The 23591-nt window shown below is 42.3% G+C and overlaps 1 protein-coding gene across 3 annotated transcripts in view; it reads right to left on the bottom strand.

The window, feature by feature from the left end:
• The window catches only part of MAP2K5 (mitogen-activated protein kinase kinase 5), a 264505-nt gene that overhangs the window by 84680 nt on the left and 156234 nt on the right, over positions 1-23591 (bottom strand). For all 3 annotated transcript variants that reach the window (XM_037054215.1, XM_037054214.1, XM_037054213.1), the window contains exons 14-16: positions 20053-20126; positions 19036-19086; positions 9305-9376 (exon numbers count right to left, since the gene is read on the bottom strand). In XM_037054215.1, coding sequence (XP_036910110.1) covers positions 9305-9376; positions 19036-19086; positions 20053-20126 — 197 coding nt within the window. The remainder of the gene's footprint in view (positions 1-9304; positions 9377-19035; positions 19087-20052; positions 20127-23591) is intronic.

The raw sequence follows: 23591 nt of genomic DNA, 5'->3' as shown, positions 1-23591 counted from the left end.
GCTATTCAGTCAATATTTAAATGCCCCTGAGGGACGAGGCAGTTTTACCCCTACAGGCAATGACTCGGCACTGAGAGGAAGGGTACATAGGGATCTATCCACTAGATAACTCTTTATATTGAATAGAAAGCCATGTGATTTTGTTGTTTTAAGCTTCAAAAAGTTCAGCCTGACAGTCATAAAGCAGCAGCTTGCCTCTTCTCTGCTGACAAATCCTTCAAACAGCTGAATGTGGGTTGTCAAGCGCTTGCTTTGTCTTCTCTTTCTTTCTTTACTCTTCATATCAAAACTGTTGATCTAATGGTTTCTTTAAAAGTCCAAATTGTGTGTGTTTGTGTGCATACACAATTTGAACATGTGCTGTTGGAAAAACTTTAAAATCAGTCTGAAATCCATCAAACTACTGAAACGCTTGGCTGGGACTGCCAGCACCTGTTCCGTCCTGTTCTGTCGATCTCACGGTTGTTCCCCGCAGCGTCCAGCACAAAGGAGCTCCACAACGCCTCACTGGGGGAAGCGCCTCACTTCGTGCGCCGCTCTCACGCTCACCACGGGTGCCGAGGCCTCTGCAAATGCACTTTAGGCACGGTAATCTGAGACAGCTGGATCCCTTCACAAACCTTGCGAGGGGCTGAACTAGTCAATCCATCATTTCCCAATGGCCATTTTAACAGCTCCTTCTTGCAATAAGTTGCACAAAATTTTACACAAAAAACAAACAAACCAAAAAGGACGATGAAAAAAGTGAAGTTAAGAGAGAATTACAAGAAGGGGGTATGAGGGGAGCAAGGAGTGACAGACGTGTGTGTCCCCGGCCCCACTCAGCACTCTGTGGTGAAGGAAAGGGGGCCACTTTCCCGCACAACTGTCCACTGAAATTTCCTCGGTGCCTGGACCCTGTCAGCCTTGATCCTTTTGCCTTCTGATGGTTTTCAGAAGAAATTTCTGACCAACAGGTAAGATGTTTCACTAGATGGAGCAGCAGACTGAACATATTATAAGACTCAACTTCCACTCATGACATTGACAATAATTGTAAAAGGAAGAGGAGAAAATATCAGCATTTAAGTGGATCACAGCAAATGCCAAGTTTTTATGGTCTCGAGAAGCTGACAGCAGCTGCTCATAGGACATCCAGAGCCATCCGTCACCCCTCAGCCCAGGTTCATAATCACCAAGGGCCAGAGAGGCAAACAAAGCCACAGCTGTAGGCAACTAGACACAGCTGTGCCCCTGCGTCTTTGCTGTGGAGAGGGGGACTGGGTCCTGCTGCATTCGCATTTCGGAGGCAGGAACCAAGTCTAGGTAACGCTCCATATTCTCGTCACCTGGTAAACACCCAGTACACAGATGAGGATGTTATTTAAAAGAAAAACTTACTTCTCAAAGTAACCTTATGGGGTTGTTAAAGTTAAATGAAAGTGTTTACAAAAGAGCTGGGAACACTGAAGACTGCCCATGTTCAAAAACATGTTCACTGCTGTTCATCATCCGCCCCCCCGCTGCACTGTGGGTTCAGTAGGGAGGGAGCCCGTTTTGCTGCTGCTGCTGCATCCCAGCACTTAGTAAAGCGCTGGGCACATGCTGCTCTTGGGCACAAACACGCAGCAGCGCTTGCTCAATACGGATGTGAGAAGGGAATGAGTTGTAATGTTGCTTTCATTTTGGAGATAAGAAACTGACAGCTGGAGTGACAAAGTGATGTGGCCAAGGTCACACTGACGGGGAAATGGTGGTGCCAATATATCTGGTTTATCCAAAGTCTGAGCATCTGAACAGTTCAAGAAGGAGGATGACAGCCCTTGAATCTAGAAATGGTGTCATAAAAAAATCCCATACTCTTCATCAAACTTCTCCAGAAACTTCTGTACCGGGCTGGGTGAGCCATGCCACTGTGTCAATACTTTTATTTTCACTTCACATAACTGCATGCGTTTGTAAAAGTAGAAGATGACACTTGGTTTTCTCGGCGTCTAATGAGTCTCATCAGATACCCATTAAACTATGTGAAGACAAAATTTAAAAACTGAGATGCATTCACAGCTTTTAACATTTCCATACTACAGTGCAGTTATACCCTACTGTTTAGACTTTTTATGCTACATTTTCCTGGGGGAAAATCCTATTATAGATATCTGTAGAAAATTAAAAAATTTACTATTCTTCCCCCAAAACTTCCTCTGGGCCAAAGCATTGATATAGGCCATTTAGAAAAAAAGTTAGACTTCGTTTTTTTGTTTTTGCTGTAGGAATACTAAGAGGAGGGCAATCTCGAATAACAGATAAATATTTCTCACGTTATAAAACTAAAATGAAAACATTTTCTTTGATGATTTCCTCCCCCCTGCTTTCTCTATTCTTTCTTCCTGAAACTCCTGCTTTTCGTATGTTAGACTGACTGACCTGGATCCCTAATTTCCATTTCTCTGTCTGGTGTTTTCTCTGAGACTCCCACTGATGCAGCAGCCCGTTCTCGCTTTCCTGGGTGCGGTGTCTGTCTTGCCTCTCTGAGAGCATCACAGTGATTCATTTGAGTTTGTCTCTGTGAGGCCCTCTGAGTTACTTTTTTATTTTATTTTTGACCCTAGGTCTCTGCTTTCACCTTAAAGGCTTTCCTCAAGTATCTTGCTGAGTAAGGCAGCACACATCTGACAGGAACCACTGCGCCCTTTGGCGGAGCCTGCAGGCTGAGGTGACTTGATGTAGTTGGGCTCCTTCCTCGGGGACTTCAAGGTGTGGATCTTTAAGACTCAGTCAGATTCCAGTATACAGAAAGCCTCTTCCGGTCCCCTGCCAGAAAGGTAATCTTGGCTGGGAGTCCTAAGAACAGGGTGTGGTGGGAAGGCTAGGAGATGTCAATTTAAAATTCAAATTTCTACTCAATGTGCCTGTACTCAGTAATGGGATGCAGTCTTCTACATAGTGCCAGGTAGCACTTTTTTTGTTTTTTAAGATTTTATTTATTTTTCTTAGAGAGGGGGAAGGGAAGGAGAAAGGCAGGTGGGGAAAACATTGATGTGAGAGAGAAACATCATTTGGTTGCCTCTTATACCTCTCAGACACCCCAATCAGGGATCAAACCCTCAACCCAGGCATGTGCCTCAATGGGAAATTAACTGGCAACCTTTGCTTTGTGGAATGACACCCAACCATCTGAATCACACCAGTCAGGGCTGGTATCACTTACTTTATTCTTTTCAAAAAAAACCTCTGCCCAGTCTTGTGTAGAGTTGGGGAGAGGCAACTGTCTGCTGTGCTGAGTTAGGGAGAAAACCTATGAGTCAGAGGAACTGTTTCTCCAGCCGACTTCAAAACAACTTTCTCCTCTTTGGTCCTACATTCACTCCTAGGTCCAGATATCTGGAATCGCCAATTCCTGAGACTTCTGGGTGTTCTACAGTAAACCAGGGCTTCTTACGTTCTCGACTGCTGCTTAGGATTTTAGCACTCTCAGCTCTGCTAACGTGTTTATTGTTGTTCATCTGCTTCCCCACATCCAAAATTTGGTTGCTCTTGTCTCCCTTCCCTTTTGCTTTGCCTTTATGATGTTATGCCTTAAAAAATTCCTTCATGGTTATTTTTATTGGAGTTTCAGGTGAGAATGGAAGCTAAGGCATGCATTCCATGCTTTCACCAAATGAGCAGTCCTTTTGAACCAAAAATGAACATTTCCAAAGGTGATCTCTTTCAAAGAGGGGGGTAATGGCTTCATTTTCTCATTGGGACCGTTGTCTAGAAGCTCCGAAGTAAGCTTCCACTTAAAGACGAGGCAGCAGGCCCAGGGGTGCGAACGACTTATCCAAGGATCTGTAGTCTCACACTGGCTGAGGTGACAGATGGATCTAGGTCTGCCCCTGGGCAAACATGAAGTCCCTCTTCACAGGCAAAACATTTGGGATCTACTAAGCAAACATTTACCAGCACTTCTCTCAATGGCTCCAATCAAATATTAAACTGATCTTTACTTTCAGAAACTGCTTTAAAACCATTATAAAAGTATGAAAAAACACTGAGCCAAAATTTTTTTCTGAATAAGTGCCCACTAGGGCAGTGGAACTGTGCTACAGAGTGCAGGAGAGTCAGAGAGAATCCATGTGAACCCGGTCACAACGAACTATGACATAGTCACAACACAAAGCGGAAAATCCACACGCACAGTGAAGATGTGCATGAAGGTCAGGAGAAGACAGTATTTTCAGCTGGAGAGATCAGGGTTGGGCTCATGAAGTATGGGCATTTAAATCTTAAGGCAATGAAGAAAAAAATGATATTCCATGTACAGTGAACAGCACAGTAGTTATTCTGTGGATTTATTTTTAATTTGGTAAAGGTAATTCTAAAATTCACAAGAAAAACTCTCTCTGTCAAAACAATAGAACCCACAGAAATCTTCAGAAGATGGTGTTACTTTGATGGCAATGACCTTTTCTGGCTCCCTGAGTGTGCTCTTCACCTATCTAGAGATTTTTCTAAGCCATGGACCTTGCTTTCACCGTTTAACACATCATTCATACCACTTCAATAAACGGTGACCATGCTGAAGAGGGGCCTCAGAGAACTAGATGACACTCCAATTAACCAAACACATCGAACCGGACTGTTCTACGTCTCAGACTTGAGAGACTGACAGAGAGAAGGCAAACAAGGGCAGAAAGAGCAAGGACCCAAGTGAAAAGAGCAAAATGCACGTGCTAAAGACGGGCTTTCTGTGGGACTCCTGTGGAAAAGCCTGTCAGAAGGTTACCCACTGCCAGTCTTAACAGGGTTTCTAACAACACACCAGACAGAACCACACACCAGAACGTGAACTTGTAGAGCATACTAAGAACATTACAGGACTGGCCTGGTGCCTTTTTAAATGTACACGCATCGTCCTGGGTACTGCAACTGCAAGGCCAGAGAAGGGTGTACAGTTCACTTATGTTTTGACCCAAGAAAGGTCAACTAAAAACCTAGCTTTTACAACTATGGCTGTCTGCCTCCCACCCACAGATCTGTTGTGACTCCAGTGACACAAAAACATCGTGGAGTGACTGAGCAGTGAAACACAACAGGGGGACTCCCGCCTCGAGACGCCGTGGGTAAGAGAGAAACACCGAGCTGCCCACGGAATGAAGAAATTGTGCCTTAAAATCTTTTAGGTATTGCCCGCCCTGAAGAACTAAATAAAATCATCAAACTTGGTAAAATAAAGCCCTTACTGTGTACCAAACTCATTTTTGTTTTAAAGTTTAGCTCTGAAGTCTTGTGTAGCAACCAGCAGGGTGAACAGACTGAGTCAACTGAACCATTACGAGCTTTCTAGAAGAGTCAAAAATTCTGGGGGCAGGATTAATCCTGCCAGTTTGTCCTACTTCGGGAATTTTGTACCCTTGTTAGTGGGTCTTACTTCCTTTTTTCTTTTGCTTTTTTCCACACTAATTCTTATCACGAAGGTTCAAGTCCAGCTGGGTTCTTCCCCCCAGCACAATGTAAGCCTGCCCAACAGCACATATGATTCCATAACTAATCCGCACAAGAACTACAACACAGCTAAACATCTGAGTTGAAAACCATAAGCCAAAAACATAGAAAGGGGCTAAATTCTTCCCTGCTCTAGTCAAGCTGAATAATCTCATTTTTTCCTTCTAAAGGGTAATTTCCATTTTCATGTTACTTCTGCCAACTCCAAATACTGCACACAGCTGACAAGGTTCTGGAAGAGATCCACTTCATCTCACGAACAGAGGGATGCTGAACTGCGGAGACGGGGCAGTTCTGTCCCTAGATAAAAGATAGCCTGATACCAAAGGTTCTTTGCTTAAGGCACAAATGTACCTGTCTGTGACTTTTGAAATGGCACATTTTAGTGGCATGCAGCATCATCTTTTATGAAAGAGTGTGGCGAAAGGCCTTGTTATGACTCCCCATGGGGACAGTGACAGCACATTAACAAGGGAAGAGGCAGTTTGAAGCAGGCAAGCAGGGGGCGAACCTCGTTATGTCAGGAGTTTAAACCAGTGAAGGCAACCTTCTGATTTCTGCACCACCAGACCTCAGGGACAGGTCATGAGCTTATGAAATTGCAGGGAGGGGGAACATGGGGGATGCTAGGTGGAGGTAGAAAACCCCGGCTCCCATTTGGCCTCTATTTGATTCTTGCTCAATCTCAGGAAAACTCCTTTGCTCAGTTTCCTGCAGTTTCATCCCACTTTTTCTTTACCCCGAGCACCTTTGAGGAATAAACTGATTGAGTTGAAACACTTGGAGGAAGGCATCCACACAAACAGGCAGTAAAAGGGCCTACCCGAGGCCTTGCATATTCTGACAAGTGATCTCTCCTAAGGGTTCACAGAGACCCACCTTAGAGAGTGTTGGGGGGTGGGGAGGGCTCCTCCATCTTTTCCTTCTTTCTCCCAATGGCAAACTCCCTTCTCGATCAACCCAATTCACTGTCAACTCCTTTGTGAACTGCTTCACCCACCCACCGTCTATGACTCGGAGCCCTCCACACGCATCTTCCTGAAGCCTTGTCACACTGTTCTGGGTGTTAGGTGTATGTCTCCTCTGTCAGAGGCAGGCTTTTGTGAGCTTTGCATGTGCCACTCTCCAAGGCCTAGCATGCAACAATTGCTAAAATAATTATTATTGAATGAATGAATATAATATATTCTTCAGAGTACAAACATAGGAAGGGAATCTTGTTTTTAAAAGTGAGGACAAACAGTCCCTGGATGGATAGCTCAGTTGGTTAGGGCATCATCCCGACAGGCAGAGGTTGTGGGTTTGATCCCTGGTCGGGGCACATACAAGAATCAACCAGGGAATCCATGGATCGGTAGAACAGCAAATGTTTTCCTTTTTTCCCCTCACACCCCACCCCTCACCAAATGCAGCTCCATGAGAGTCAAGTCTGGGATGTCTGTTTAGTACCATGTCCGCATTGTCTATCAGTAGGCATAGCAGAACCTCCATATGTGAAGGAAAAGGTAACTGTGGAAGGAGTGAATGGTAAATATTTACACGTGCTCTGAATCTGAAACCCATCAGTTACGCTCTCGCACAGTACTGCTATGCCTCTGCAGATTATGCCGTGCTAAGGTATGCACTGTCTAGTCACGCAACGCCAGAGTTGCTGCAGTAGGTTCAAGACAGACGGGAGCAGACTGCTTAGAGTCAAAGAACGTTAGTCTAGAAAGGGGCTTACAGATCATTACAGGTAAAGAAGCTGAGGCTCAAAGAGAGGTTCGCACAGGGCCCCTAGAAAACCTGAGGTAAAGCTGGAACTGCAATCTAGGTCTTCCCCTCCTAATCTAGGGTTCATATCTCTACCCATGCAACATCACAAATGTGCTGCGCTCTATCTGGTCATTCATTAAACACTTCAGTGACAATGATTTAACACACGTAAAAGGAAACTATATAACGGCAAGGCCTGAGCCCTACATATTAAAAGCACTAGTGTCCCCCAAAGCAGGCGAATGGAACAATCCAATCCCTTCAGNATTATGCCGTGCTAAGGTATACACTGTCTAGTCACGCAACGCCAGAGTTGCTGCAGTAGGTTCAAGACAGACGGGAGCAGACTGCTTAGAGTCAAAGAACGTTAGTCTGGAAAGGGGCTTACAGATCAGTACAGGTAAAGAAGCTGAGGCTCAAAGAGAGGTTCGCACAGGGCCCCTAGAAAACCTGAGGTAAAGCTGGAACTGCAATCTAGGTCTTCCCCTCCTAATCTAGGGTTCATATCTCTACCCATGCAACATCACAAATGTGCTGCGCTCTATCTGGTCATTCATTAAACACTTCAGTGACAATGATTTAACACACGTAAAAGGAAACTATATAACGGCAAGGCCTGAGCCCTACATATTAAAAGCACTAGTGTCCCCCAAAGCAGGCGAATGGAACAATCCAATCCCTTCAGTATTCTGTTGGGAGACTTAGTTTTGAGCATCCGTCCACTATTATGGCTAACCAATAAGCTGATGCACCCATATCAAATTTTCTCTTAGATGACCTCTTATGAAGAAATAGAAGAATATGGTTTAATAAACACTGACTACTTCATTTTTGCTTTTTTTTCATAGTGCCAGTGAACTGAATCTGAAGATATTCCCTTACAAATTCAGCTGCATTCATGCATTACAAAAAATCCCAGAAAAAGCACTTGACCAAAGAAAGGTGATAAAGGCGTGAATGCAACCCTATCCATGATCTTATTTAAGCAGTCCTCTCTACTCTTTAAAGTCTTCCCTTACCCGAGTCGATGTATGTGAGAAACAAGTCTTGAAGTATTATGAGTATGCAGACTCCACCACACGGTGACCCACATCGACCCAGCTGTTCTTCTAATCTAAACTGTCCGCATTTCCTATGGACCAAGGGCCATGGTTTAGAAACCTTCACGGAATTCTAGTGGGGCTACAGGTCGCACACTGAGACAAAGCCCACTCTAAATATAGCTATAAAGAGTAAAGACATTAAATTGTGTCAAACACATACCCATTATCCTCCCCCAGATCAGATCATACCCCATTCGGCAACGTATGATATGACTCTGCTGGAACAAGGTGGCTTTTTTCTTTCTAAACAATTATATAGAACTTATACATCCAAATGAGTATGGCTGTGCTCTTTAAAGTAATCACCTTGGGAGGTTATATAGGCATTCCAGCCAAGCTACCATCACAGAATTTTTCTGAGCTCTCTCTTTGAGAACACAGGGTCTCCAGATTTGTGCAGCATGTTAATAATGCAGATTTCTAGAGATAAATGAACTTAATTGGTCTTGGATGGAGTCTGGGACGCTGTATTTTTAAGAAGCACTCCAGGTTAACCTTTATATAGGTCATCTGTCAAAAACGGCACTTTAGAATAGTTGGTTCACAAGCCTTGCAAGGATATAAAAATTATGACTTTAAACTCTGTGGACACACATGTATACATAACTGGAGATTTTAGTTTTTAAATCCAGGAAAACAAAAAAAGTAGCTAGAGGTGAGATTGGGTGAATAGGGAGGATGGGGCATGGGGGTCATGCTGTTTTTGGCCAAAAACTGCTGAACACTCAGCACAGTGTGGGCAGGTGCATTTGTAGAATCACCCACCATGAAATGGGCAAATGTCTTGAAAGAATCTTAAAAAAAAAGTCACTGACACTGAAGGCAGCCTCTCACTACAACACCAGCTGGTACATTGATACAGATGGGTTCCTAGAACACTCACCTGGAAGAGGCCCACCCTCCAGAAGGTAATTCCACTTTTGGGGTTCCCCACTCCTATTGCTACAGATATACATAGAAACATCTACTTACAAAATACCTACCTCCATGAAAGAGATTCCTAAGCTCCATACATCAGAATGGATTCCATACTGCTCCCCTGAAATTCTCTCAGGCTGTAAGAAAACAGAAGGGAGCTTGTGAGTTGATGTAAGCTGCCCCAGGGATGACACTCACTGGCACGGGCTCAGCTACGGCATAAAGTGCTACAACGTCTGCACGGCACTTCATGAGGAACAAAGTAGTTTTAATGTGACATGTGTTATGTAGATAAAATATAGAAATTGTATAGATTATAAATGATTACAACCTCACTGAATCCTCACAAAGTCCCTTTGAGGAAAACCTTATCTTTATTCTACAGGTGAAGAAAATGCAGATTCAAATTAGTGAAGACACTGAGGCAAAGTCCTAGACTGGGGAATGACCTAAGACTTGACCCCAGGTCCTCTCACCCCAGATGTAGGGGTCTTAGTTGTACAGTGACAAACTACACAACATTATATGTTATCACTTATCTGCATTTTGAGAGATGGGTGTGGATTGCTAGAAATTCATTTTAAACTTTTAAAATCTTTTTATTTGGAAATACTTTAAAATTTTAGCAAAGTTAAAAGATTAAGATGAGTACAAAGATCACTCAAATTTCCTTTGCCCAGATTCACCTGTTTTAACATTTTATTCCATGTACTAGGGTGTCTGTTGATATGAATGAACAGTTTGAAAAGTCCGTTTGGGACTGGAGGTCCTCCGTTCAAGATGTGTAGCAAATACCTGGTCTAGAAAATTGGAACCTACACAGTCTTGATTTCAACAGAATGATTTATCCTGAAGTGGGTGCCACCTGCCTGTTCTCTCCGGCTCTCCAGGATTTGGCTCAGTGGGGTACTTCATAGCGGTCTTTTGAATGACCACAGGAACAATGAGTAAATCTCGTGGCGGTGGAATGGTTGCTTACAGTTACAGAGCTAGGCAGAGCAGGGCTGGGATCATAACCCACATCTCTTGGACCCCTCAGGGCAGCATTATATTCTCTGTGCCAACCCTGGAGTTTCTGGCAGCCACCATAGTCTGCACCCTTCAGGCGATCTCATGTAAGTCCTTTAAAAGGAATGGGGTCGGGGTCAGCACGCTCCACTGGAGATGGAGGAAGTGGGCGTCCGCCGTTCACCAGCAGGAGCTACGCTGGGGGCATGAAAGACGTGGGCCAGATGCTCTCAGGTGGGTTGGCGCAGTCCTGCATTTGGGGAGTTGGCTTAGCAGGGACCCAAAACTTTGTAACTGCCTCCCCACTCCCACCTACCAGGCTACCTCGATGTACTTACTGCCTTCTCCTGGGACCACTTTCCATAAAATTACATAAAACCCTGCCCTGAGGTAGAAGATGGATTGTCTTATTTTCCTTCCTTTATTTATTTCTTTAATTTGTAAACCCCCTTTCCTACCAAGAATAATTCTTCCCAAGGGCCATGGATCATGTGACCATCTCTCTCAGCTGCTAATAGACATGGTCATTCCAATTCCCTACCACTTTTTCCTTTGTGTTCTAATCCCCCACACCCATCATTTCTCAAGTTTCTTGTTCATGTATGAATGCACCCACTATCCAATTCTTGCTAGTTCAGTAGATTCTAGGATGTATTCATAAGGAACTAGGCAGCTAGTTAAAGGAGTAACACCATCTTCATAATCATCAATATTAAGAATATCACTGTGCATTTATTGAAGACTTTCCATGTGCCAGGCATCATTTTAAGGGCTTTTCATGCATGTTTTACTTCAAATTCATAAATATGTAGATTGGTGCTAGTATCATCCCCACTTAACAGATGTGAAAAATGGGGTGCAGAAAGGCTTAATTCACAGCCTCTATATAAGGAGGGCAATAGTTATCACTTAATTGCCACCTAGTATGACATGTGCCCGACACTGAGCTAGCTACTCTGCATACTCTACACTTCAGAAAAATCTTGCGAAGTTACTTACACTGCTATCCGTTTACAGACACAAAAACTGAGGCTGATGAATTAACTGACCTGCCGGGTGCACAGCTGTGGGCTGATGTGCAGTACACTGTGCAGGAACAGAGCCAGGACTCACACCCCGGTATGTCTGCTTGCAATAGCAGGGTCCTTTCCAGGGTGGCAAACCGCCCCGGAGCTGGCAGTCAGAAAAGCCACACCCTGGTGTGCATCTGGTCGGTAGTTCTCAAAATGCAGGCTTCAGACTAGCCGCCACAGAACTGCCTGAGGTGCTTGTTACAAATGAACCTCCAGAATCAGAGTCTCTGGGGTGCCTCTGGGGATCTTCATTTTAAAAAATAATTTCGCTGGGTGATTCTTGGGTACACTCAGCTCCAGTCACTAAATATTTTCATGTTCCCTGAAGAGGCAATGACCTATCTTCCTCTTTTCTGCTTAGCGGATGTTTCTCTTACAGGCCCTAGTCACAGGCCACCTTTCTTTGGTGAAACTTCCTCTCCTCCTCAGGGAGCATGACAAATTCCTGTCGTTGAACTTCATTAAAAAGTTGTTCATAACTTTAATGTTAATTTATCGCACTGTGTTGTAACTATCCATTTGCTAGTCTGTTTCTCTTATGCAGCAAGGAGAGTGTCTTATTCATCTCATAGCTGGTATCATGCCTGGCACATGGCTGGTGCATGACCAATGTGTGCTGACTGAAGGCATCATGCATACATGCTTACTGCACATTTGGTTTTGAGTATGAACTAATTACTACTGGATGTTCCCTGGAGTGTTCTGCTAATGCTACTCCCCTCATATTGCCATTCATGTCCATCAAGAACTTCTGGCAAACACGAAAGTCCTAAAGTCCTCTAGAATTCTTAAAGAAATGACTAAATGTGGCCTTTCTCCTTGTCTCTTCTTCCTTCATTCCACTCACTGACAGTTTTCAGTATATAGTACTTCAGGCAGAGTACAGACAAAACAAATAAAAGTGGAACCCACACACAAAATACTCTAATATTACTGTTGGCAGGAGCAACAGTAATATGAAACACATTCATAAGATTTGTTCACTGAACAGCCAAACAAGTGCTATCTGTTAGCTGAAAATAAACCATACACAGAAAATTTACATTCAAAAAGAAAAAAGGTGATAATGGTTACAGATACCAGGTGGCAAATAAGAGAACTAGCTCATCAAGGACATGATTCTGACAACCTCTCAGTGGAGACATCACTCTTCCAAGTAGCTAACAAACCAAGATTACTGTTGTGATGTGGTAGTCAAGTACAAGTGCACAGCAAAGCCAGCTCTTCAGGTCTGCCCTAAAGAATTCACATGGGGTAGGAACTGGGCAATGTGCTCAGGACCCTGAATCTGACACAGCCATAAGGTAGGCTCCAGTACGTTCTAGATTTACAAAGCCAGGAGTTGGTGGCCCAAGGCTGGAAAATTCAAAGCTGCCCTCACACCTGAGGCCAAGGTAGCTTCGTCTGTCTCTCCCCTTTAAAGCAAAATGAACCCAACCACTGGGTACAACACTACTGGTAGAAGATGTCTGATGGACACTTCGCAGTTAGCAAGCTAAAGCTGGGTCGCTTTCTGACATGGAAAGCTGAACAATAGGGAAAACACAACTCTCAGCTGAAGGGCCTCGGCCATGAAGGTTAAGTGTCCAGGTGACCAAACCCTGGTCTGTTCTTACCAATAATGGTAAGGAATGGTGATGAGATAAAAAGCAGGTTATGGAGGGTCTCCAAAGGGCAGCAGCTCCAGGAGGGCATGCATACTCACTCCTTACAGCCCCCCTCTGTGACCTGGCATTTGCCCCAAGCCATAGTTAGTTAACCCATTCCACAACTGTCATTGTGTTTACAGCACGATGCCCTAGGGTTCACTTGACCAAAGCAGGAAGATACCAAGGCACATCCCTTATCTCTTCTGACATAGGAATCTCTGTTCTGTTAAGCTACTCAGAAAATTATGAAAGTATACACAAATATTTTAGGTTGGTTCATACCAACCTAAATATATAAAAATATGTTATCAGACTGTGGGGAGATTTTTTTAGGCTGAAAAGATCCGAGTGGGTAGCAGGGCACACTGGCCAAGCAACGGTCTGACGTCAGACTGCTGTAACCCCGTCATCTTTCAGCTCACTAATCCTCTCTTCTGCTCTGTCCAGTGTGCTACCAAACAGTGAGTTTTAAATTTTAATTTAGTGGTTGTACTACATCGCTTGTAATTTGGGGCCCGAAGTCTGGGTGCAGCTTTCTCTGCTGTCTGATGCCCCTGCTGCTTCTTTGTCAAGTTGCTTCGCTCCCTAGCGTGCCTGGTTTTCTTCAACTAATTGCTAGAGTTTGCTCTTGAAAAGAACAAAGAGGTTCTCTGAGGCCTAAGATGGGTACACCCGCCTCAAACCAAGTTCTAAGGACGCAAGCTCCTTTTGCAACTCAAGCCACGTATACAAAGCCCAGGGTGCAAATCTATGCCAGAGTTAGTCTATGGCTTCAACTTTCCCCCCTTTCCCTTTTAGCCTGCTTTTCTACTTCCAAGAAGCCTTCTTTTCCATTCGCTGGGACTGGGATAGGAGAGGCAACTTTAGCTCTGGTTTGCTCTCGCGCTGAGCACAAGTCCTTCAGGCTTCCAGCCTGATATGGGAAAGACCCTCTGCACTGGGGCGCAGCTGTGGCACAGGAAAATGCCCTCAGGAGTACGTAGCTTTGGTGTGCCAATATTCTGCTTCCTCCTCAGTTGCAGGACTCCATCTGAAAAATTGTCCCGAGAGCTCCCCATCATCTTTTTAGCTCTTCAGTACATTTGAGATCACTTAAAAATTATTTCAACTAGCATTTTCAGTAGCAGACTTGGTCCAAATAGCCTAACCTCTAACACAAGAAACTAGAAGCTGGTGTTCTAATGAAATCTTGACCCTCAGTGCTCGCCAACTCAGACCCTGGGCTGGTTCAGGTGATTCCACCCCTGGTTTCCTCATCTGCAAAACAACGGTCATAATAACGTGTATTTCTCATGGGTCTGGGTGAAGATTGTATGGGTCCATGTCATGTGCTGGATTCAGTACATGTCATGTGGGAAACTCAATAAATGTGAGCCTCCTCCAACAACCGCCACGGCCATTACCATCACCGCACGTGCATGGCCAGTCGAGCTGGGTTATGTAATGTGCATTCGGGTAAAGATAATTTCCAAGGATAGAAAAGGCCTGGGTAGAAAAAATTGTCCAGGAGATTAAGAAAAGTCATTTAGATTGACTTTCTGATCCTAAGAAACGCATATTTAGGTAACACTTTTTTCCAAATCTTCAGTTATTCATAAAAATGTCAAACTTTTATACGTGATTTAAAAATTACAATAAGCAAAGCACAGTGACTGAAGAGTGGGTTACAGTCTCAGGACTTCTATCTCTAAAATAAGTCTAAAATATCTCTAAAGTGAAGTCTTTTCGAAATGGAGTTGGAAATTCTCTTTTCTTTGAACTGAAACGTCTGTGGAAGCCAGCCGGCCACCTCTAAAGGGTGGCGTGTCCTCGAATTCCCCACTTTCCCCTCCGGGTCTCACTCCCCTCACCAGTCAGTGACTTTCCAAGTCTCCTGCATGGTCACTGCTTAATGTGCCCATAAGTTGTTCTTATGATTATTTTTTAATGCTTCAGGACCTTAGAAGACCCTCCCTGCCGTTTTTCTAATTATCATTTTTTTGTATCTTACACTTCAGGTTATACGAGAATGAAGTAATCTGCACACGCAGGACTATTCCTTTGGTTTCTTTTCTTTTCTTTTTAAATATTTTATTTATTTTTAGAGAGAGGAGAAGGGAGGAAGATAGGGAAAGAAACACCAATGTGTGGTTGCCTCTTAGGGGCCCCTCACCAGGGACCCGGTCTGCAACCCAGGCATGTGCCCTGCCTGGGAATTGGTTTATTTTGTTTTCAGTATTTGGGCACCCTAGCTACCTGTAGCTGAGTAATTTGGGGATCTTCCATACTCTATAATGAAAGTAAGGTACTTAATATGGAAAAAACAGTTTGCTTACAATTAGTGAAAGAGTCATATTTGAAATGCAGTATTATGAATTCATTCATTTAGCACTGTATGAGGGACTGGATACAGAGAATGGGCAGAATAAACCTTGCCCCCGAGAAGATCATACTTTAGATTTGGAGCAACACAGATCACTTAGGTATACAGTAAGAGGCACAGCAGTGAAGAGGTTAGTCTCTGAAGTCTGATGGGTAAGTCACTTAATTTCTCTAGCCTTTGATTTCATCATCTGTAAAATGAGAATATTACCTACCTCATAGGGCTGTCGTAAGGATTTAAAAAGTTAATATATGTAAGAGTAACTGGCACATAGTGTAAATTGCTATTATTCTGCTATTATCATCACTGTGTAGAAGTATGCATAAATATAACGTGAGGGCAATGGGTAATTGCCCTCACTTTATATTTGATGTAAAGGCATTACATCAGATGACCTCTAATTGCATGTTTTCACAGTTTATTATTTGTCCTCTGCCCTACCTCTTCACCCCACCCATGACACATAACCTTCTACCTCTGAGTTGCTGATCATCTTTCCGCAGGGATCTCTCTCGTGCCATTTTCACATACTGCTTGAATCATCAGATTCATACCTTGCATGCCTCTTGACTCTCTCCAAGTATTTTTGGCACAACTTAAGCCTTCCTTACATCATACATAATACGGCCACATACAATCCCAAGTTCCTACTTTGCCCACGCCTTATGTGGGCTGCAGGGTGGTCCCACTGTGCTTAACATCAGAGAAGGTGCTTAGTCAGTGCGGGCTGGCTGACTGCAGGTGCTCGGTGTTGGACACCGCCCTCACTGGCACATTTCTTCTGTAAAGGACCAGGTGCTAAATATTTGTCACTTTGTGGGCCATGTGGCCTTTGCTGCAACTGTCACAGCTCTTCCACTGTGCCACTGGCAGGCTAAGGCTGCCACAGGCAATCTGCAAACAAGTGGGTATGACCGTGTTCCCACAAAACTTGTTTTTTAATTTAATTTTTTATTTTGAAATACTTATTGACAAGAAGTAAAAATATATATATTAAAAATGCATTAATATATGTTACATATATACATATGTAATATACAGGGAGATTTTGTGTATGCTTCACCCAGTTCCCCCTAATGGTGGTACTGTAATACAATATCACAACCAGGAAATTGATACTGTGCAATTTACAGAGTTTATTCAGATTTCCCTGTTTTTTTTTTTTTTAATATTTTATTTATTTATTTACCTTTAGAGGGGAAGGGGAGAGGGAGAGAAACATCAATGTACGGTTGCCTTTCGTGCGTCCCCTGCTGGGAGTTGGCCTGCAGGGAACCGGCCTACAACCCAGGCATGTGCCCTGACTGGGAATCGAACCGCGATCCTGTGGTTCGCAGGCCCACACAGATTTCCCTGGTTTTACACGTACCCATTTGTGTTTGTTTATACAGTACTGTGTGATTTTTTAGATTAATTTTGAGAGAGAGAGAAAGGGAGAGAACGATCAATTTGCTGTTCTGTATGGTTGATTCATTGGTTGCTTCCTGTATGTGCCTCGATGGGGGGTTGAACACGCAATCTTGGCGTGTCAGGATGATGCTCTAAAAAACTGAGCTACCCAGCAAGGGCAAGTACTGTGTTAAAATTTTCTTTACAAAAAGTGAGCAGAAAGCTGAATTTGGCCTGAGAACTATAGGTAGTTCATGGACACTTGGAAGGTACTGTCATGCATAACTCAAAGTTATAAACTAGACCAGCGAAAATGGGAACCAACTGTGGTTTAAAAAAAAAGCCCAGCCCTTCTCCCTCATGAGACTGTCAGCAGACAGAAGGCAGGGATACATACCCATAACAGAAGAATAACTATTATTTCTACCTTCCCCCATTCTCAACTGCTGATCTCACACCAGTTAGGAAAGTATGTGGCCAACAGGAACCTGCTGAATTGTGTGAGGTTCAATATCAGGCTATTACCCTTCGCCTCCTAGGTATCTTAAGCTTTCTACAGCTTGTGCTAAAAAGTTGATGACTAGAATTCACTCACCCAAGAAGCAAAGCAAAGCAATTTTAGCTTTGCCAATCTGAGCTAACGTTTCATAATTTTAATCCTCACATTTCAATTAACAGACGGACGTATCACATTCATCCATAAACAAAAATGAAAAAGTAATTTCTTTAATGTACACCTGGGAAAGACAATTGTGATCTGAATTTGTACATTCGAATGTAATGCAATTTAATTATTAGAGCAATTTAAAACTACTAAGAACATGATGGGTATTTGGGAAGTTATTTCATTTACAGTTTTTTTTTTAAGATCACAGTACTCCAAATTCTTTCAAAGACTGAAACTGTGGCATTGGGCAGGGTCTTGCTCATCAGGAAGGCAGTTCACTAATCCCAGCCGACCTGGTATAGCCAGGGGGGTGGTCGGGGTTCACAAACACACATAGGACAACTTCAGAGGTTAACATATATATTTCATATTATCTAGAAAGATGGTAAGGAATACGTTTTTTTGAAAAAATAATACAAGACACTAATGAACTACTCTGGTACCTCGATTTAAGAAAATGCTTGGCACCGTTCCAAGAACAGGATCCAGGGTCCCACCCACATTAAGATCTTTTTATCAAGACAATATATGAACAGCCATGGCTGGTGTAGCTCAGTGGATTGAGTGCAGGCCTGAGAACCAGATGATCACGGTTCAATTCCCAGTCAGGCACATGTCTGGGTTGCAGGCCAGTTCCCAGCAGGGGACACACGAGAGGCAACCATACATTGATATTTCTCTCCCTCTCTCCTTCCCTTCCCCTCTAAAGATAAATAAAATCTTTTAAAAAAAGATAATATATGAACAAAGATTGCTGAGAATAAAATCCTGGGTTTTATTTATACTAACACTGTTTAACTCTATGCTATATAAGGAAGAACTACTGGAAATGAAATGGGCTATGTGAATAAGATATAAAACCCTTAATTTAAAAAAAACCCCTAAGATGTTAAAACTTTGCTCCAAAAATGATACTAGATAAACCTCCTGCTTGTCTCTCCCTGACCCCCAATTCCTGATGTGACTGTGGGAAATCAATGAACAAAATCTTTTTTATGGATACAAATAACTTCCTTTCTTGAAAGGTATGAAAAAGGTCAAAGCCAAGTCCACATTGGTCGTTGAAACAGTTCCATGCTTCTACTTTTTATTCTTGGTAAATTTGCTTCAGTGGAACTAAGTAAGTTATCCTATAGTAGTATGAACTCAACAAATACACAGAACATAGATGTGTAAGTCCTAAAGAGAACTGACTGCTAAACCATCACAGTCAGAGATCCATAAGTAAGAGTTGGTCCCATCAATAATTTAATGTTGATCTGGTGACAAAGCATGTTTGCATTCCTGGAAAAAACAACCAATCTTATTGATTGACAATTTGGTATACTTGAGGGTTAATTAAATAAGCAATGTGGCAAAGTAGCCAATATGCTGTAAGGTGCAATTTTCCTGTTGGATTAAACTTCAAAACTCAGCGATTTCACACTTGAGCTAACCAGTTAACAAAGTCAACAAAGTCAGATAAGTTTGTAGCTCCTGTATAAATCCTAATGTCTGTTAGAAAGGTTTAAAAATCTAATCATGACTGAATTGACTTTGTAATTTATGATCAACAAGGCTAAGGCTGTGGAATTAATTCAAGAATTATACATTAACAAGTACATAAAGATGTTGGTTTTAAATGTTATTTTTGCATAAGTTTACTTACTGCCATATAAGCATTTGTTCCAACATACGTCTTGGCTATAGAATTCACCAGCTACGAGACAAAACAGTCTGTTAGAACAATATAAAGATAATGTGGAAATAAAATGGGCAATTATTCCTCATTTAACCTACAATCATCATTTCTATAAATCAACTAAAAATTGTGTAAAAGGGAACAAATTTATCTGCAAAGGCATTAAAAATGGTTAAATTTCCCTTTCCTTTTGAATGTGATTTCCAATTTAAACAAGCACAGCATTACAGTTTACAGCAGATAACCTTAAACAAACCACTTAAGCAGGATGCGTATCGCTTTAGTACCCCAAGCCCGCCTGGTATATAAAAAGTCAATCTGAAGTAGAATTTGAACACACTCATGTTTTAGTCAAATGGCTCACGATGTGAAGGCAGCCCCATGCATTACTAGAAGGAGACGAACACTAAATACGCTGGAGGGATAACAGACTTTGACAACTCATAATACAACGATGACCTTCGCTTTGGTCTTCGTGTTTGGATGGGAGTAAAGGTGGCTGCAATTCAAATCAACATCACCGCGCGCTCATGGGTCACTATCACCAGGGTTCTCGGGGGAGGCCCAAAATGGAAATTAATTAAAATTTGTGCTGCACATTGTAATGGCCCTCCACCATTGTTGCTCCCAATATTAATTTTTATTGTGGGCCAGTTGGGCTCCCCAGGCACCGCTCCCACTCTGCCCTCCCTTTTGTCTGGCCAAAACGCTTTCATATCAAAGCTGCATATCAATGAAGTTTGCTATTCGTAAGTAGTAATTACAATATCAGCAGTTTTTACTGTCATTAAACAATGAACAATCATATTCTGATGAAGGAAACTCACTTGGAGATTAAAAATGAATAACACACTCCCAGCCGAGGAGAAGATGCAGGGTTCTGTTTGTCTGGCAGCTCGGTGATTTTCCAATCCAGAGAGTAGATTGAAAATAAAAAGCAATGTCGTGGAGGGGAGAGCAGATGGGCAGGAAAAAGAGACCTACCTGAGTGCTAACTCCGAAATCACACAGCTTGACCTGTCCTCTGGTGTTAACTAGCATATTGGAGGGCTTCACATCTAAAAAGGGATGAGAAAAGTCCACATAACTAATTCCACATCGACAGTGCTTGTTCTAAAATAAAGCACACGCACACCATGCTACCATGCTATATTGCAGCAATGACATCATGTGTTCAACCTGGAGCTCTAGGAACAGATTTAATGCTAAGCATTTTATCTGGAGGCAAATAAATGTAAGCTCCTAACTCCTCCACTTCCAACTATTTCAGGTTTTCATAGAAGCAAGGGTTTATTTCAAATGAAAGTAAAAAATCTTGGCTTCCAACAACAGTAAATACACCCATCATCCTATCCCCCGCCTCTTAGGAAAAGTAGGTAGAAAAGAAAATGTAATCTTGCAAAGAATTTGCACAAAAGGGCTTGTTTTGCTCTTGGTATGAAACTATTACTCCCTTTTAGTGAACAGCAAGACCAAGGGGAAGCTAACAAGAAAACAAGGCATTCATATGTTGCTGGTAACAGGTCACAGCTGAACAAAACAATGAAAAAAATAAAATAAATGCAGTATTGTTTTTTCCTGGTTCTATGTGACAAATGCTTCTCCAGATGACACTTGGAAATTGATCTAAAAGATGCGTGTGTGTGTGTGTGCACCTAAAAGTCTTCGTTTCATTTATCCTTTTCTTCCCTGAAGTTGTTTTTGACTGCTGTTACAGTTAACAAAAGAATTGAGGTAGTTTTTGCCAAGGCAGTCAGTTGCTAAATAATGACACAGAGGGTTTCTGTGAAGCACCGTCAGTGACAACAATGAGCCCTTTCAGGAATTCAGGGAGCCCACAAAAACCATCCAAGCAGGACAGGAGCACACTGCTTTTGATGGCACAGAACAGCACCTGCTTCACTGTTTCACCTTCAACTGTGAAAGGGGTCAGGAACATACGTGTTATATTTAATATAGCATGTAATCTTAATTACCCCAAAACTGAACAAGGGACACGTACTTTTTAATGGTAACACTTAAAAAAAAATCTGCGGATGAGTTAATCTCCTCCTCCTCTCTATTCTGCAAAAGGGTCCCAACAAAGTAGCCTGTCAAAAGTAGGTACTTTATTCAAACTTCAAGATCAGACTCTGTAATTAACAATTACTGAACCCCACCTACTATGTGACAGGCAATATGCTAGGTACTTTCTCATACATTAGCTATTCAGTGCTGCCTGAGAGAGCAAAATGGAAACTCCATGAAGGCAGGGACTTTGTTTTTTTTTATTGATGACTATGTTCCTGGCCCTGGAAGGGTGCTGGGCACACAGGTAGTAAGTGTTTGTTGAACAGAGAAAATAAATGATGGAAACCACAAACAAGCAACATGATTTCAAGTTGGATGGTTCTGTTTTGGTGATCGGGGGTGGATATGGAACACGCTTCTGGAGCCTGCCCTCCAGATAATACACTGTATACTTCCTTTTGGGGGGCAGGGTCTCTGAGTACAGCAAGCAGAGGTGCAAGCTCTTTTACCAACTGTTTTCCTGCCTTCAGTTCCCCCAATTTCAGTATAAATCTTACAATGCCAACATATTAAGTACAGAACTTTCACTACATCATTTCTCTCCTTGAGGAAGAAATTAAATATTCTGACACTCCCCCCACCCCCACCAGAATGTGAACTACTTAATAGGACTATGCTTTCAATGTGCCCCAGTATTTAGCACAACACATACAAATCACTGATAGCCACCAGACACTCAACATTTGTAGAACTGAAAGAAATGTCAGACTCTGCACAGCCTGGTCTTTTTTCCAAACCTAATTCTCATTATAGGCCCTCAATGTTGAATACTTTTCTTTTTGACAATCTGCTCTTTGATATATTGACACCCTTAAACCACTCTTAAGCCACCCCATCAGATGGACACAGTTAATGAATATTTTAAGCTCCTGGGAGGAGCTGACTGGAAATCACAAGTTATGCTAAAATTAACAAATCTTTAGCTTTAATCAGACACATATTTGACTTCAGCAGATCAATAGAGACTGACAGAATAAAGCCATAAAGTTGCTAGATTGTACTGTAAAAGGCAAAGTGTAAATAAGAACCGCACTGGATTTCCTCAGCCCTCTGACATCTGTGTAACTCACCTATATGACTTACGTGCATTCACCTCTTAGTCTAGTTTTCAGGAATATTTTATGTATGAAAAGTAGTAGTCATCCAGTTATCCTCAAGCCAACCACTGTATTCTGACCCAACTAATCATTGCCTCATAAAAACAATCCCCAAACAACCCCCCAAAACTCCATCGATAAGCCTTTATTCGTTCTACATGCTCTCCTTCCCTCCACCCCACCCCAGGTTTAGAAACCCCTTTTCAATCTTTTCTGACTGAATCCTGCTCATTCTTCAACTCAGGTGCCCTGCCCCTCTATTGCCCTAACTACCCCGGTCATTAAAATCACTGCTTCCTTTGAACTATAAAGCATTTACTATTTACTGTCTGTACCATTTGTTTGAAACTGAGCATATGACGTTTTTTAAAAACTAGTAGTCACTTACCGTATTTACTGTTACAAGTGTAACCATCCCACGTAGTAAGTTCACAGGGTAGGAACATGCTTTATACATCTTTGACTATATCCTTTCCAAGCATAGTATCTTGTTCACTAGTTGATGTTTTTCCCAATATACTAAATTTGCTATATTAAGTATCCCACTCCCCACCAACATCTTGAGACATCATCTGAATGTAACAGACCCCTTTAAACAAATCCAGTGGATTCGGATGAGCAGCAGAGAGCTGGGTTTTAGTTATTTGGGTGCCCTGCTGCAAACTCGGCATCTGATGTTTCAGTTCCCACCTCTGTAGGGAGATAATAGCCACTGGGGCAATCTTAACAAAAACTATGAGGACTAGATGAAATAACGAATAAAAACTGCTGTTTAAACTTTCAAACACTTTATGATTGTAAGGTATCATCATTTACAATTGGTAATCAACCAAGCTGCAACAGTGGTATTTTTCATTATATTTAGAAGATTATTTCTATTGCTACTGTAGCAAATTTAAGCTGTATTTGAGTAAAGTACCAGCTGAATAAAAATAATTTCCAGAACCCAGTAAGTAGAACTATAAAACCAATGTAATGATTATGAGGAAGCATTTTTGGCAAGCCATATGCACTCATGCCTCAACAAGACTACTGAACCTGTCTAATTTTACATTTGCTCTGCTATTATCCGTGTTGAACACAGCAGCCAGTAATCCTTTTAAAGCAAATCAGATCATACCACTTCTCTCCCTAAAACCTCCAAGGGCTTTGCAACTCAATACAAAATGCAAAGTCCTCATGATAATGTCTAAGGCCTTTTCTGTGCTGGCCCTCCACTACCTTCGCTCTCACCCTCCCTACTCCCTTCCCTGCCAGGCATGCTCCTGCTCTGAGACTCCATATCCCCGGATACTCCACTTCCCTGTATATATATATATATATATATATATATATATATATATATATATAAAGAGG

The sequence above is a fragment of the Sturnira hondurensis genome, unplaced genomic scaffold (assembly GCF_014824575.4).
Source record: "Sturnira hondurensis isolate 20B ecotype Veracruz unplaced genomic scaffold, ASM1482457v3 Scaffold0008196, whole genome shotgun sequence".
Lineage (NCBI taxonomy): Eukaryota > Metazoa > Chordata > Mammalia > Chiroptera > Phyllostomidae > Sturnira > Sturnira hondurensis.
Note: the sequence above shows the minus strand (reverse complement) of the source record. Positions and strands in the feature narration are given on the sequence as shown.